The sequence below is a fragment of the Panthera leo genome, chromosome F2 (genome assembly GCF_018350215.1).
Source record: "Panthera leo isolate Ple1 chromosome F2, P.leo_Ple1_pat1.1, whole genome shotgun sequence".
Classification (NCBI taxonomy): domain Eukaryota; kingdom Metazoa; phylum Chordata; class Mammalia; order Carnivora; family Felidae; genus Panthera; species Panthera leo.
The window spans coordinates 12,185,322-12,202,099 of NC_056695.1; the positions used below are offsets into that span (position 1 = coordinate 12,185,322).

A 16,778-nucleotide genomic window follows, 5' to 3' on the forward strand; every position below is an offset into this window, starting at 1 on the left:
GAACTGAGATGAAAAGAGAGGCTGGACTGGACAACCAGGGGGCAAGGAGGCTGGTGTGGAGGCAAGGAAGGTGCGAGGAACTGAATGGGTGATTGTTGGTAAACTTCCTGTGGTTTGACAGACCTAGCCTGGGTATTTGTGCACGTTTCCGGGGCAGGGTGGGGATTTGGGGGGTTAGAATGGAGGGATCTGATTATGAAGTGCCTTCCACCCACACTGGAGCATTTGGACTTGAGAGAAACTCCTTTAAGGATTTTGATCGGGGGAGAGACATGGTGTGTTTTGTGTTTTGGAAGATCATTCATTCAGCTGTGTGAACTTGTTGAGACCTGACTTGGGAGATACAGCCAGGCTTTAATGTTCTGTCCTTGACTAACACAGGAAGGCCCGACTCCATCCGAGATGGTGTCAACTAAGAGGAAGAGGCGGGCTTGTGGGATATTTGGGAGGCAGACTTAGCAGGTTGGTTGGTGGCTGGAATATGTCGGATATGAGAAGGGCATCTGTTAGAATAGCAGCCTGCACAGAACAGGGGCCACGTCTGTTTAGGTCAGCTCTGTGTCCCCAGTGTCTCATGAATGTGTTATGCAAAGTAGGCACTCATTAAATATTTCTGAAGTGAACGAATGATGAGAAGGATAGAGGGTTATTTCCCATTGTTTGGCTGGGTCAAAGGGGTGGATGGAGCTAGGATCAGCTGCCATAGAAAATGCTGACGTGAAGGGTAGCGTTACCCTGTACAACGTCGATTCCGAGCATAATTTTTCCTATAAAAATACGTATCTCTTCAATTAGTGTCGGCATATTTGGGGATTATCCAGTGTTATAAATGGAAACTAACTGTGTAAATGTAATTTGGTTTTATTTTTCATATGGTGCTCGGACCAACATAGACCTTCTGAAGCACCTTGAATCCTTTTTTGTTCTTTTTTTAATCTTTTTCTTCCAAAAAAAATAGTGAATAAAAATAATGCACAAAGCCACTAAGAAAAATAGTGGCTTTACTATCTAGCTGTGTAGGTTCTGGGTTATAAAAATTAAGTTTGCAAATACTTCACTCAAGGGCAGTGGTACTATGGCAATTCTAAGTGAAAAGGATTTTGACATTAATTATTCCTGAGTGTCACATTTTGTATAGTTGAGAACCATTCTTGACACAATAAAAATTACTCATTAAGAAATAGAAATATATGTTGGGAGGTGTTACAGAAAGGAGAAATCTTACAGGTTGCAAATATAGTTAATTCACATACAATGTGATAAATGGAACAAATGCTGTAGATTTCATTACAAGGGGTAGGTGTGGACCTTTGAAAGGGTACTTGGAAAGAATGCTCTGAACAGGAGAAACTAGTTTGCATCAGAGAGATTTGCTACTATGTAATATGGTTTCATCTAAAAATGTTACCTCTCTAATAAGAAATACATAGTAGTGGCCATGGAATTTTCTGCAGGGATGGAAATGTTGCATGGATGGACGGTGCACACATTGCATAGTGAGCACTCGAAATGGAGCTCGTGTGACTGAGTACTGAGTTTTAAATTGTGTTTAGTTTTAATGTACATAGCAACCTGTGGCTCATGGCTGCTGGGGGGGACAACACGTTCATAGCGAGTTGCTGCTGCCTGAACATACTAATGAGGAAGAAAATGTGGTCTTCCCCGGGGCAGGGGTGGGTCGTTCAGGAAGGGCACCCTTTGGTCCATGAGGCAAATCTGGAACCGACTCGCGGTGAACTGATGTTGGTGACTTGAAGCATTTCTTGATTCTTTACCTGGGTCATTGTCTGTTGGGTAATTTCCTTCTGCCACAGCGAGCATTGGCCTGGGTAGATGTTCCTCTTTCCCAAGTGGCTCTGCGGGGCCATTAGTGGGCATTGATGTCCACAGGCCTCGTGGTCTAATAGATCTATGAATATGAATATTCAGTGGTGCTGAGCCCTTCACCTTTTGTGTGGTCACCTATCAGCTTATGGATCCTCCTCCTTTTGACATGGTTTGTAACCTCGATGACGGAGAGGTGTCTTTGCAGGTTGTACTGCAGGTGGTGACGGGTTTTTCCAGCTGCTAGACACTGCCTCGGAAATGCTGATACATGCTTTACCCAATCCCAGGAATCATCGTCACGGTCATGTTATATGCCTCAGGCTCTTTGGAGGTGCAGGAGAGAAACTTGAAGAGAACAATTACGAATCAAGCTATAGAACTCAAAACAGTCTTCACCAACCAAAGGCAGTCATCTTGAATCCACGCTTGCCCATACTGTGTTAGATATTTATGAAAAAGTTTTCCTTTGGATGAGGTTCTGCCTGCACAATTGGATACAAAGTGATTGGGCTATGGAAGATATTTTGCACGTGAAGGTGTTTTGTATTCATTTACTTCCTTGCCAGTTTCCCAGATCACTGTGATACCAAACTGAAACTTGGCTGCAGAAATGCCATATTACTTTTGGAAGAGCCACGTAGTTAAGCCTTGTTTATGGGAAGTTTTGCAAGTCAGAAATTCGCTTCAAAATATTAACATATATTTTTGCCCAACTTACTTCTCTCATCTTGGTTTGTTGTATACCTTTTGCTTTCATCCATGATTCTCTGTGCGGCGTTTACTTGTTTTTTGGATCTGCCTACTTTTCATCCTGCGTATTGCCCCCCAATTAACCCAATAGCCTCAGTATGCTGCTACTACAAGCTTGCTTCCCAAAAGTTACAGGTAGTGTAATTAACAACATTGGTTTGAAAGGAAACGCTTCTTCTGTTTGGTGGTCTCCACAGTTTAGTGACTTATCCCTGAGCAAGACAGACCCAATTTAGGCCTCTAGGAAGTTGCTCTTGCTGGTAAGCTGCCATTTCTTCTCTACGCTTCTCTTTCGCCTTTGGGAATTATTTGCCATGAAAATATTTTGTAGAAGATGCTTACTTCTCTCGGTCTGTAAAAAGGTTTTTTAATCTGTTAGAGAAAGGGGGTTTGGGGGTGCCTGGGTGACTCGGTCGGTTGAGTGTCCGACTTCGGTTCAGGTCACGATCTCATGGTCCGTGAGTTCGAGCCCCGCGTCGGGCTCTGTGCTGACAGCTCAGAGCCTGGAGCCCGTTTCAGATTCTGTGTCTCCCTCTCTCTCTGCCCCTCCCCTGTTCATGCTCTGTCTCTTTCTGTCTCAAAAATAAATAAACGTTAAAAAAAAAGGGCGGGGGTTTGGATTAGAAGGTATCCGAAGTGCTTGCTAATTCTCAGGTTTTCCCAGTGGTTTCCCAGTGCACCTCTGCTGCGGTGTAGGTGACGCCGTTCGCTGAGCTGTCTCGTGGAGCCCCTCCTCACCCCCGGACACAGCACTTACTTCCTGCACTGTCATTCCTGTCTCAGAAAATACTTGCCAGTGGGGCACTGAGTGGAACTTACATTATTCTGTCTTCACTGTATGTCTCTGTAGTGTTTACTATACAATATCACACATAGTTAAAATATTTGTCATAAATTCCCAAGAACTATTTTGTAAAACAGCATCCTAAATTTTCATTAATGTAACTCCGCTCTGAATCTTACTTCTTCTCTAAGGGTTATCACTTGCAGATGAGCTCCGTGAGGACAAAGGGAATTTTGTTGGTTTTTATTCACTGAGATATTTCTAGACCAGTCCCTGGATCATAAGTAGGTCCTCAGTAAATGTAGTTTGAATAAGTAAATGTGATTTGAGATTTAGCTTGATTTTTATTTAAAGCCAAATCAAACATAAATACATCTTGAATATTTATTATCCAAGTGATAATTGGGAGAATTATTTGATAACACTGACAACTTGTATTTCTGTCTCTTCTTTCTAACAACCTGTAACTAGGCTGTCCAGTGTGGTAGCCATCACCCCCATGTGCACAGTTTTTACTTGAAATGTGTCTAGTAGAAATTGAGACATGCTGTGTGAAATACATACTGGGTTTCAAAGGACTCAGTACCAAACAACGTAAACGATCTCATTCTTTTTTTTTTTTTCATGTTGATTATACGTTGAAGCAATAGTATTTTGCATATATTGGGTTAAATAAAAGTTATTATTAAAAGTAATTGCACTCTTTTTTTGGTTACTTTTAAAATGTGGCTATTACAAAATTTAAAATGGCATCGATGGCTCTGATCTGACGGCTCACTGAACAGCTGATCCATCCTGACATAGAAAACGTAGGTTCTGAGTGCAGCGAAGGGGGCAGCCCACCTCCAAAAAAGGGTTTTAAATGAGCATCTTTGATAGAAACAAAACTGGATGTTGCAGCTGTGACTTGGGAAAGTGGGCATGCAAATGGACTTGATCGAATTAAAAAAGACCAAAATAAATTAATTAGATTAGCTCAGATCAGAAATATGAAATCCAGCTACCAGATGGATTCCTAGCACAGTCGCCAGCCAAGTCTTGAGGTCAGAAAAGGGGCAGGAAGGCGGTGGTGGCTGTCCGGGCAAGCGGGAGCCATCACTAATGACAGCCCGAAGCTACAGTTTTTGAAGTCCTGTCCCAGAGCTCCCCTGCCGGGGGTCTCCGTGGGGGTGGGTGGCGCCCTGACTGACTGCCTGGTACTCTGTCATTTCACCTGCTGCTGTGAAATGGACTCTTAGTCGGAAAGATTGGGGGACTGACTGGAAGCGGAAGCCCACGCGTCAGGTAGGATTACTTACTCTCAGCGAGTGTTCTGTTTTGTCCCCGGCCATGCCTGTAGGCCGGCTCTTTTTCCCTTTCTGCTCAGCCTTAAACCGATTGATACAAAGTAAGCGTCAGCTCCAACTCCAGAGCTGCCTCGCCACTGGGCTCCATCCAGGCCACTCCCTCCCCCTGGGGTGCTTCCCCTGGGATGCTTCCCCCCGAGCCCCCCAGAGCTGGCTGGGACCCCCATGCAGCCACGTAGCGAGGCCTCCCATGACACGTGGGGGACCCTGGAGGATGAAGCTGTTATCCTATAAAACAAGGCCATCCGTATATACAAGTAGACACTACCTTCCTTAAGCTAATTTGGAAGGTTATTTTGGTAAGCAGTTAGTCTGCACGGCTGGTTTAAGCTCTTATCAAGTCCATTCTAGTATTTATTTCCTTGGAAGCTAGAATGAGTCTCGAGTGAATGAAGACTGACTACTTAGGCTGTTGAGGAGTAAATTCAGTTTATAAATATTTGTTTCACTTGGCACCAGAAATTTCTGCTTCTCTTTATTTTGGATTTGAAAGTAGTTGTGTAGTAAAGCAGCATGTCGGTAAATAAAACGGCTTTCACGCTCACCTTATTTTCACCCTTCTGACCTCTGTTTTGAGAAAGTCGATCAGAAAATTCATGGCAGTTAGCGGCGGAGTGAGGAGACCTTTGACTTCAGCTGACAGCTGTCACCTGAAAACTACAGACCTGGGGACCTTCTCAGGTGTTGTGTCTGTAGTTCTGACAGTGAACAGGAATGCTGTTTACATTTTCTGTAAGCAAAATTCTCCCCTTGTTAGGAATATGTTAGAGTTGGACAGGCAGGAACTGGGTTTTCTCTCTCTTCCTGGTAAGTTCTCAGCAGTGCTGGTCGCCCATTGTTCACGCCCGTGCTCATAGAGAAGTGGGTCAGTAGATTTTACGACAGCCTGTTTAGAACATCACTTTTGAAATTCTTCAGCAAGATCCTGGTTTTTTCAAGTTGGTCAGTATCACACAATGCTGAATGTGCTTATGAAAGAGGCAAAAATGAGTTAAATTCCAAAGATGTTTAAGATTTTGGACATTTTTCCTATGTGAATTAGTTCTTTATTAGGTTGTTGATTTAATTAGCATTCAACAAAAACACTTTCCTACTCTGGTGAAGCATTCTTTAAATTGGTTGTTTTAATCGGACACAGAATCTGTTAGGAGCTGTTTGAGCCTTAGGTAGCGTGTACCTCGTGCTGTAGACACAGGGCGCTGACGGCTGTGCGTTACCCCGACTGGCTCTCTCCCAGAAGAGGTCCAGGCAAGGCTGAAGCCTGCACAGATAGTTTGAACTTTATTCTGTTAAACTAATTTTCAGTTCGGGCCAGTTTGGGGGAAGGTTTCTCGGTTTCTTCTGGTGAGAATAGTCACCGTCTCGAAACTGTCCGTCCAGCTGGAGTTTTCCCCGAGGGGTCGGTGGGCTCTGGGTCCATCCTCGGGGTCCGGCGCCTGCCGGTGGACGATGACCTGTGATTGGACTTCTGTGCCGGGGATGCGATGCGATGGGCCCAGAGCCACGAGCGAAATCGGTCCTCTTGGAGAGCGAAAGCCTGTATTCTGGCGTCTTTCTGAATCTCGTGTATTTCTGCCACGAAACAGAATGGCATTATGAACTTATCGTCCCGTTTGCGAGCGTGCTTTCCGGCATCGTCGAGGACTCTCCCTCGCTTGACCATCATCGTGGGCGCTTTCTCGCTCGACGCCTCCGTTGCTGTTACATAGTTGTCTGTGGGCCGTAAATATCCAATTTGTACGAAATGACCGATTTTGGTATTTGTATAATCCTCTAGTCAATTTAACTAAGTTGAGCTTTTCACAGCCCTCGGTGCCGCGGCCGCTCATCTGATTACACCGCTCAGGGGAATAAGGTTAAGGGCGGGCTGTCGGTAACCAGAGCATTTCCAGGGCTTTAGTTCAGCAGATGGGCTGCTTGGCTATATTCATACATCTGCTTGCCTGCTGTGGCAGCTGCCGCTGTTTCATGTTGTGTTCTTTTGTTCTGTTCCATCCAAGAATGGAGCGCTAGGAAGTGGAGTGAATGGATTAATTTAAGGTTAAGGTTAGTGTTTTGCTTGCTTTCTAAGTAACCGATCATAATAATGCTTCTGGTAGAAGCTAATGACTTTCTCTTAAAGTGAACTAGATTTATAAAATACGGCTCAGCGAGGGGGCTAGATTAGTATTGTTGACGGAGACCAAAATGAAATGCGTAAAACACTGGCAGTTTTCATCATTTGTTCCTAATTCTTTGTTTTCTTCCTCCCTCCCCCACCCCCCACCCCCCCACCTCCCACTCTCTTCCAGGACCTATATCCAGACTTTGCCTGACACTGCAGGGTCCGAGAGAATTAAAGAAATACGGAATGACACGAAGAAGATTAGTTAAGGATTATAGGCTTTGAGGACAAACACCTCAGTGAGGTGGGAGCACAGACACGCTCCTGAGCTGTAGTTTGCAGGAGCCACGTGTTGGAAGACGATGGCGGATCCGGGAATGATGAGTCTTTTTGGCGAGGACGGGAATATTTTCAGCGAAGGCCTCGAGGGCCTCGGAGAGTGCGGTTACCCCGAAAACCCAGTGAACCCCATGGGTCAGCAGATGCCGATAGACCAAGGCTTTGCCTCCCTGCAGCCCTCCCTTCACCACCCCCCCGCGAATCAGAATCAGACCAAGCTGACCCACTTCGATCACTATAATCAGTACGAACAGCAAAAGATGCATCTGCTGGATCAGCCAAACCGAATGATGAGCGGCGCCCCTGGGAACGGGCTCGCGTCCCCTCACTCGCAGTACCACGCCCCTCCCGTCCCTCAGGTCCCCCACGGCGCCGGCGGTGGCGGTCAGATGGGAGTCTACCCCGGCATGCAGAACGAAAGGCACGGGCCGCCGTTCGTGGACAGCGGCTCCCTGTGGGGCCCCCGGGCCGTTCAGGTGCCGGACCAGGCGCGGGCCCCCTACCAGCAGCAGCCCCAGCCGCAGCAGCCCCAGCCCGCTCCGTCGGGGCCCCCCACGCAGGGCCACCCTCAGCACATGCAGCAGATGGGCAGCTATATGGCACGCGGGGACTTCTCCCTGCAGCAGCACGGCCAGCCGCAGCAGAGGATGAGCCAGTTCTCCCAGGGCCAGGAGGGCCTCAGTCAGGGAAGTCCTTTCATCGCCACCTCAGGACCCGGCCACTTGGCCCACGTGCCCCAGCAGAGCCCCAGCGTGGCGCCTTCCTTGCGTCATTCGGTGCAGCAGTTCCACCACCACCCCCCTACTGCTCTCCATGGAGAATCCGTTGCCCACAGCCCCAGGTTCTCCCCTAATCCTCCTCAACAAGGGGCTGGGAGGCCGCAGACCCTGAACTTCAGTTCTCGGAGCCAGACCGTCCCCTCACCTACTATAAACAACTCAGGGCAGTATTCTCGATATCCTTACAGTAACCTAAATCAGGGATTAGTTAACAATACAGGGATGAATCAGAATTTAGGCCTTACAAATAATACTCCAATGAATCAGTCCGTACCAAGATACCCCAATGCTGTAGGATTCCCATCGAACAGTGGGCAAGGACTAATGCACCAGCAGCCCATCCACCCCAGCGGCTCACTTAACCAAATGAACACACAAACTATGCATCCTTCACAGCCTCAGGGAACTTACGCCTCTCCACCTCCCATGTCACCCATGAAAGCAATGAGCAATCCGGCAGGCACACCGCCTCCGCAGGTCAGGCCCGGAAGCGCTGGGATACCAATGGACGTTGGCAGTTATCCAAATATGCCCCACCCTCAGCCATCTCACCAGCCCCCCGGTGCCATGGGAATCGGACAGAGGAATATGGGCCCCAGAAACATGCAGCAGTCTCGTCCGTTTATGGGCATGTCCTCAGCACCGAGGGAGCTGGCCGGGCACCTGAGACCAAACGGCTGTCCCGGTGTTAGCCTTGCAGATCCCCAGGCGATCCAGGAGCGACTGCTACCTGGCCAGCAGCACCCCGGTCAGCAGCCGTCTTTCCAGCAGTTGCCAACCTGCCCTCCGATGCAGCCCCACCCGGGCCTGCACCACCAGTCTTCACCCCCACACCCGCACCACCAGCCTTGGGCACAGCTCCACCCGTCGCCCCAGAGCACCCCGCAGAAAGTGCCTGTGCCTCAGGTAAGGGGACTCGGGTCCTGTCCGCCTCGCGGTGTGAAACGTAACACGGGGAACTTGTCCGATCGATAGCTGTTTCCTTTGAATGTCGTGAAAAGCGTTTTCATTAGGACTTCCTTAATTTTTATCTCGTAAGCTGCCCCAGAATCTCATTTTTTTTTTCTTCTTCCTCCTATTACTCTCACTTACTGGCTTCTGCATTTATTCACTTACTCAGAAAGCCCCGATTCCTCCCGTCCCAGGCGTTGTGTGGGGTGCTGTGGGTGCATCATGGACGGCTGGCCCCAGGTCCCTGCCCGTAAGGGTCGTCACTGCTGGTGGGGACACAGAGATGGATTCCTGTTCTTTCTCTCTTCTCCCTCTGGCTTAAAAATACACTGAAACTTGGTTTCCAGCAAAGTTTTCTGTGCTTGTGCCAGCCTTCCCACCTCTTTTAGAAAATTACAACTTTTTTTCCCTTGGGAAGCTTCAAAATGTGTTCTGTAATATTTATTTTACCAGCTGTTGAATGCTAGTGTGAACTTAAATCGCAAAGGGTAGAAAATCACAGTCCACATTAATCCGCAGAACATGTTTGGTCTCTAAGAGGTTCGGGTACCCGACACGGAAACAGGAGTCCTCCCTCTTTGAGCTGGGATTTTTGTTACCCTGCAGAGTTTATAAGCAGACATTTAAGTTTCAAGCTCTGGCATTCACAGAGATGGCTTGCCATTATAAATGTGGTGTTTGTGCCCTAGGCCTAGGAGGGATAAATTAACATCTATATGTACAGATCATTATGATCACAACTTGAGTTTGGATGGCACAGAAGGCGATTTTAGAGCTGTTCTTTTTTTTTTTTTTTTTTTTTTAATGTTTATTTATTTTGAGAGAGAGAGAGAGAGAATTTGTGCATGAGCGAGCCGGAAAGGGGCAGAGAGAGAGAATCCCAAGCAGGCTCCACGCTGACAACACAGAGCCCGATGCAGGGCTCAAACTCATGAACCGTGAGATCACGATCTGAGCTGAAACCAAGAGTCAGATGCTTAACTGACTGCACCAGCAGGCACCCCTAGAGCTGTTTTTAATGAACTTCTAATCAGTGTGGGAAAACATGACCCATGTGTAGAAAGAAAAGCAGAGTGAAAGACCACACGCAGTTATGTGACAAGTGTCCAGAGAGAGGAAATACCTGAGGATGTGAGTGCTTGGCATTTGGCTAGAGAGGGCTGGTGAACCGAAGAAGGCGTTTCAGGTTTGGGGAGGACTCAGTGAATGGGGGCACGGGACCTGGAGCTTGCTGTGGGGCAAGCCAGATGCTAGAAATCTTGTATTCTGTTTTAAGGAATTTGGACTTCAGTGGGGAGCTTGTGATATGGATTAGACACACACAGGACGGCTGGGAGACCAGAAGTTTAGCCGTGAGCCTGTGGTTCGGGCACGTAAGGACAGTTCGGAACAAGGATCGGGCAGCAGAAACAGAAGGGATTGAAGCAATGTGAAAGGAAAAAGGTTTGGTTAGGAAATACATCCGTGTGAGGTATCCCAGCATTTAGAACAGAGACTTAGAAGCCTCAGCCTCGGTGGGAGTGGGAAAGTGGAGATCAGGAAAGTCTTCTCCCGGGGACCTCGGACACAAGGACACCTACGGGTTTCGGGGAAGCAGACACTTGGATACTGCTCAGAGGAGCCCCGAGGTCGGTGGGAGCTGCCTGGGAGAGAGCTGCTCCCTGTCTCACAGCCCAGCCTGCAGCCCATGGGGAAGGGCTCTGAGCCCTGTGGTGCCCGGACCAAGTGAAGGGAGAGGGGACGAAGCCAGTCTGACAAGAGGCTGGGAGCAGAGAGCCTCGGGGAAGACAAGGGCTATGGGATGAATAGAGAAGATCAGTTCCTGCTCATTTGTTGTCCCCTTACATCAACCTCAAGGCAAAGATGCCCCTCTTCAGAACTGGCTGAAAGTGTGGGGCCCTGAGGCCAGCCACCCTGGGTGGCTTCTGGGGCAGAAATGAATGTGACTTAGTTTCCAGGAGGTGTTCTTCTCTTGTTCCTTGGAAAGCATCTTATTGGCCAGGAGACCTTTCCAGGGCGGTGATTCTGACTTCTCGTTCCAGCATCTTCTCACTTTGCTGGAGGACGAGCACAGTTTGAAGGAGATGCCCTGTGATGGTAATATGACCTCTGGGTGGGGGTTGTTGAGCTTTCCCTGGTTTTAAGAGCACGAAAGACCTCAGTAGGCGTTTCAGGGGATGCATAGGAATATGTGGTGTTCAAGTCACTGAAAACTGGAGGGTTTTGTATGCGCTAGACTCTGCGGGACCCGAGGTGTGGTGCCCGTTTTCTCCAGCTCCCCCTTCTTGAGTACGCCATTATAGACCAACTCAGGATGGGGGCAGGGCGTAAACACGTACATAGGAGGTATTTTTATTTAAGTTCAGTTGCCTTTAAAAAATTTCGTTCGTGGTATTTAGGAGCACCTAGGTGGCTCAGTCGGTTAAGTGCCGGACTTCGGCTCAGGTCACGTTCTCACACGTTGTGGGTTCGAGCCCCACGTCGGGCTCTGTGCTGACGGCTCAGATTCCGTGTCTCCCTCTCTCTCTGCCCCATCTTGGCTTACACTCTGTCTGTCTGTCTGTCTCTCTCTCAAAAATAAATAAATGTTAAAAAAAATTTAAAAAAATTTTGTTCATGGCATTTGCCTTCTTAATTTCTGCTTAACTTTGTATCTTCTTCAGCTTTTGAAGCACTCAGTTCCGAAAATAATCCGTAGGGAGGTGTAAAATCTTGTTCCCAAGAGCATACACTTTACGGCTGGAAAAGCGTTTGAACTTCAGCTTGGGGACCTGAGACAGCTTAACCTCTCTGAACCTTAGATTCTTCATCAGTGAAATAGGAGAGATAGGACCTGTCACAAAAGGTGTTGAAATTAATATATGCCAAGTGCCTAGTATAACGCCAGCCGCTGGTGCGTATTCATGTTAGTTCTCCTCCAGGCTTTAGTTCTCGTCTCTGGTAATGCAGACCTCACTTTATAATTATGGCATTTCACATGTAAATACAATGTAAAATTACTTTTATTTTTAAGGAACAGGTTAAATATCATTAAATGTAGTCTTAGTTATAAAACATCAAATTTGATTTGTGCAAATATTTCCCCTCCTTAGCCCATGTTGACAGGTGTGATGGGGATAATGATGTGGGCAATTCAAAATGCTGTCACGTAATCCTAAAAACCTCTCTCTCCCTGTGAATGGCTCACATTCGGCTCCAGCAAATATATCCATCTAATTATGTTTTGCTTCAGAACTACTAAAATTACTTTGCATTTCATGTAGAACGGTGGTTCACAGCCATATTGTGTAGCAGGGGAACTGCCAGATCAAGTTGAAATATCGATGTGATTTGCTGAATTATCATGTTCAGATAGGCTTGTTGGCTTTTTTGTTTTGAGTTTTTCACTTTGTAAAAAAATGTTTATTTATTTTGAGAAAAGGAGAGTGAACGCACGCACGCACGCAAGCTGGGGAGGGGCAGAGACGGCGAGAGAGGGAGAGAGAGAGGATCCCAGGCAGGCTCCGTGCCGTCAGTGTGGAGCCCAACGTGGGGCTCGATCCCATGAACTGAACCGAGAGATCATGACCTGAGCTGAAATCAAGAGTCGGACACCTAAGTAACTGAGCCACCCGGGCGCCCCGACTTTTTCACTTTTTTAAAGGTAGAAGGTAGGCTTTTTAAATGTCTCATGGGCTCTGAACAGATATTTTCTAAATTATATACACACACTTAGGTATCTTTAAAGGTAAGTTTAACTTTATACTGAAGAGTCAACAAAGGAAAATGTTAGAAAAGCCAGAGTTCATTGGACCGTAGTGTTCATGGTAGAGTGTGGACACGTTCTTTGGTGCAAGCTCCAGACTCTCCTGATTTTTTGATAAAGTTGGCAGTGGAAGAAGAAACTCTAGCTTATATTTCTTTTCTGTAGCTGAGAAGGATATTGGTTCCTGAGCCTTTTCATTACAGACCCATTTACGTGTTTAAAAATCATTGAGGACTTCAAAGATCTTTGGTTTATGTGGGCTATATGTGAGGATATTTATTGTCTTAGAAATTTAAACTGAGGACAGTTTGAAATACTTACTTGTTGATCGTTTAAACATAATAAACCAGGATGGCTTAGTCAGAAGAGCACGCGTGATGTTCAGCCTCAGGTTGGATGTAGAGATTCCTTAAAAATAAATAAATAAATAAATAAATAAATAAATAAGCAAGCTTTAAAAGGAATAAGCCAAAAAATATTTTTTAAATGAAAAATAATCATTTTCCAAAACAAAAAAACTTAGTGGCATGGTCTTACCTTTTCTCAAATGCTGGATTCTGACACCTGCCATTGCATACAGTCTGCATGCAGGTTATGAGCCTTTGGAAAAGTCTACTCATGTTTAGAGAGAAAGAGAGCGAGGGGCAGATAACATCTCACAAGACCCCGGAGACCCACTCTCAGAGCCACCAGCATGAAGGGAAGCATGTAGACTTTGGAGTCTGCAGCTTTTGAGTCGAAGTACCACCAACTGATCGCTGGCCCCGTGACCTTGGGCAGGGGACTTAACCTCAGGGCCTCGATTGCATCTGTCTCAACTGAGGATAGATTTTCCTCCCTGGTTAGAGGCATAGCAAGATCAGCAATAATATCTTTTAATGTTTAACATGGTATCAGATACATGGTGGGGACTCAAAAATGTTTTATTATCATTGGGCAAATGTTCAGAATTGCTTGTTGCAAAGTTTAAAACATAACTTGAAGCACTTATTTCGATGTTAACTATTGTCAGAGTTGTTTGCTTTTGTTTCCCTGGTCTTAGGGAACAGTTATCAGGTTCTGAGGCCCCTGATGGTGGTGGGAGATAGTGCGGGCAAGCGTCTGCCATGGAAAGCACAGCACCGGAGTAAGTGCCGTGTGCTTCGGGGATAGCTCCCAATCCGGTCTTGGGGGTGTGAGGTTGGGGTCTGGGAGGGTACCCTGGGGGGAGTGATGGCCTCACTGAGATGTGAAGGGTCAGTCCCGGTTGAGAGGAGGCTGGGTGAAGGGGGAGGGAGAAGAATTTAAGGCTTAGGAAATCATGAGTGCATGGAATGTAGGACTGGGCTGTGGGAGAGGAAGCTGTGTGGCACCCCTGTGGGACCTTGTCGGTCACGGTGAGATGCTTAGAGCAGGTTCTGTGTCCGTGAGGTGCACTGGGAGGTCTCCGGCAGGGACAGCACCTTTGGGGCACCTGCAGCACTTCAGGAGTGGGGAGAGAGAAAGAGAGAGAGAGAGAGAGAGAGAGAGAATGGAATGTTTATCAGTGCACAGTGGTTGTGGGTGAGAGCCACCTGGAAGGAGAGCTCAAAACATGGTTTTGTTTATTTGAAGAGCTTATCTAGAAAAGACTGGTTAAGTGGATTGTCCTTCAGGTTACAGGTAAATCCCGGCGTTTCTGAATAAGTTAAACTGCTGCACAAGATACAGGTTTCTCCGCTTACAGATCCTACTCTTGTAGGGGGTGTGGGGGAGGCAACTTCTGGTGGAATTTAGAATCTGCAATGTTGTGTCCTTAGAACATTTTGAATACATTTGTACCCTTTGCATTAATTTGGGCCTGAAATACAGTCATGGTGAAGAAAAACAGAAGCAGAAAGAAAATTTTAAGTGCCTCCAAGATGGAGGTGATGGGTAATAATTTCTGTGTCCTAATTTTCCCCCAGGAGATTTTTTTTTAAAAAGAAAAAAAAAAAAAAAAGGAAAAACACCTTGAAGAATCAGTGGTTGTAACTTTTCCAGTTCTCTGTCTTTCCATGACATCTTACAAATATTTTAAAAAACAGCCTTTCTGGGAAAACCTTTTCCTGGTAACGTTCAAGTAGAGCAACTATTCTACTGAAATTCTCTCAGTTCACCCAGTAAATATAGAATTCCAGACATGAGCAGAGTAATTGGCAACTACTTAATAGATTTTATGGAAAATGTGGCCACGCGTCTCGAGCTTTACTTATGCAAATGGTGATCCGAAGCAGAGAAAAACACCTTTTTAATAGAAAGTGCATGTATCTCTACGAGCATCACTCTCGACATGCTTTTGTATACTTTCCTACCCCCATGGATGTCTAGTGGAGATGGGGAAAACAAAATATATCTAAAGGAAACCCGGCTTTGACCGGCGTGGCATTCAGGGGCCGGTCTGTGTGCCCACCTTCAGAGAGCAGGCGCCCAGAGCTAGACCTCGTGGGAACAGGGCGTCCCACGGACTCACAGAGCGACGTCAGGAGGGTCACTGCTCTCCCGCGTGCCGGTGGTGGCTGGCCGGTTATTTCTTCATGGTACCTTTGGTTCCAGCAAGCTCTCCGCCCTTGACTGCCCTTGACTGCCCTTGACTTTACTCGTCGATCTGTTGTTTCTCTGTGAGGACTCCAAGGTATTTCTTCTACTGCACTTTGTATGTGGTGCAGCTTAATGAGAACCTCCTCGTATCTTCCCTCAGCGTAACTGGTTTATCCCAGAGGTCAGAGATTCCGTGGGTTAAAATGGAAAATACCAAGTTTAGAGTGAAGGCAGAGGAAAAAATTCTGCCCCGTCTCTCCTTTCACCCCACTGTCTGAAAGCATGAAGTGAGCCGCATATTAAATGGTAGCCTAGTCTCTTGGTGCCTTTTATTTTGTAAAAGAGTATTATTTTCTCTGAGTATCAAGAATGTTGTAGGGGCGCCTGGGTGGCGCAGTCGGTTAAGCGTCCGACTTCAGCCAGGTCACGATCTCGCGGTCCGTGAGTTCGAGCCCCGCGTCAGGCTCTGGGCTGATGGCTCGGAGCCTGGAGTCTGTTTCCGATTCTGTGTCTCCCTCTCTCTCTGCCCCTGCCCCGTTCATGCTCTGTCTCTCTCTGTCCCAAAAATAAAAATAAAAATAAAAATAAAAAAAAAAAAAAAAGAAAAGAATGTTGTAGGTAACAAGTTGTTGTTTTTTTTTTTAATTTTTAAAAAATGTTTATTCCTTTTTTTTTTAAATTTTTTTTTAACGTTTATTTATTTTTGAGACAGAGAGAGACACAGCATGAACAGGGGAGGGGCAGAGAGAGGGAGACACAGAATCGAAAGCAGGCTCCAGGCTCTGAGCCATCCGCCCAGAGCCCTACGCGGGGCTCAAACTCGACCGTGAGATTGTGACCTGAGCTGAAGTCGGATGCTCAACTGACTGAGCCACCCAGGCGCCCCTGTTTATTCCTTTTTGAGAGAGAGAGACAGAGAGTGTGAGCAGGGGAGGGGCAGAGTCAGAGGGAGACACAGAATCTGAAACAGGCTCCAGGCTCTGAGATGTCAGCAGAGAGCCTGATGTGGGGATGGAACTCACGAATCGTGAGATCATGACCTGAACTAAAGTCGGACGCTTAACTGACTGAGCCACCCAGGCGCCCCAGAAGTTAGTTTTTTAATTTACTTTTCAAGCCTGGATATTAACCATCGGCTAAGTGTCCTAAGCAGCCAGTGAGTTTTCTTAACCTTTAATAAGCCACTTTTAGGTACTGCATTCTAATCTTGTATCTTGTCACTTTCATTCAACTCCATTAAATAAATATTTATTGAGTGTTAGGTGCTAAGCGCTATATTAAGGGCAGAGATTGGTGATGTGGCAGAAGAAAGGGGGGGATAAAGGCCTTCACCGAGATGGACAGGGAAGTTTGTTATTTGTGTCATCTTCTGGCTGTCATTTCTTCATGTGGCAACTATGTTCTGGACCAGTGCTGCCCGGTTGAAATGTAGTGGGAGTTGCAGATACAGGCCACGTGTGTTATTTTACATTTTCTAATGGTCACATTAAAAAACACTGGTAAGATGACTTTGAGTAGTACATTTAATTAACCCCCAAAAATCTAAAATACTATTCCAATATGTAATCAGTATAAAATTACTCATTCGGTGTTTTACACAGGATTTGAAATCCAG

At 46.5% G+C, this 16,778-nt stretch overlaps 1 protein-coding gene across 3 annotated transcripts in view; it reads left to right on the forward strand.

The window, feature by feature from the left end:
• Positions 1-16,778, forward strand: part of CHD7 (chromodomain helicase DNA binding protein 7) — a 190,603-nt gene that overhangs the window by 57,216 nt on the left and 116,609 nt on the right. For 2 of the 3 annotated variants that reach the window (XM_042923229.1, XM_042923231.1), the window contains exon 2: positions 6,999-8,835. In XM_042923229.1, the coding sequence (XP_042779163.1) occupies positions 7,174-8,835 (1,662 nt within the window). In that variant the 5' untranslated portion in view covers positions 6,999-7,173. The remainder of the gene's footprint in view (positions 1-6,998; positions 8,836-16,778) is intronic. The other variant, XM_042923230.1, reaches the window with a different exon arrangement.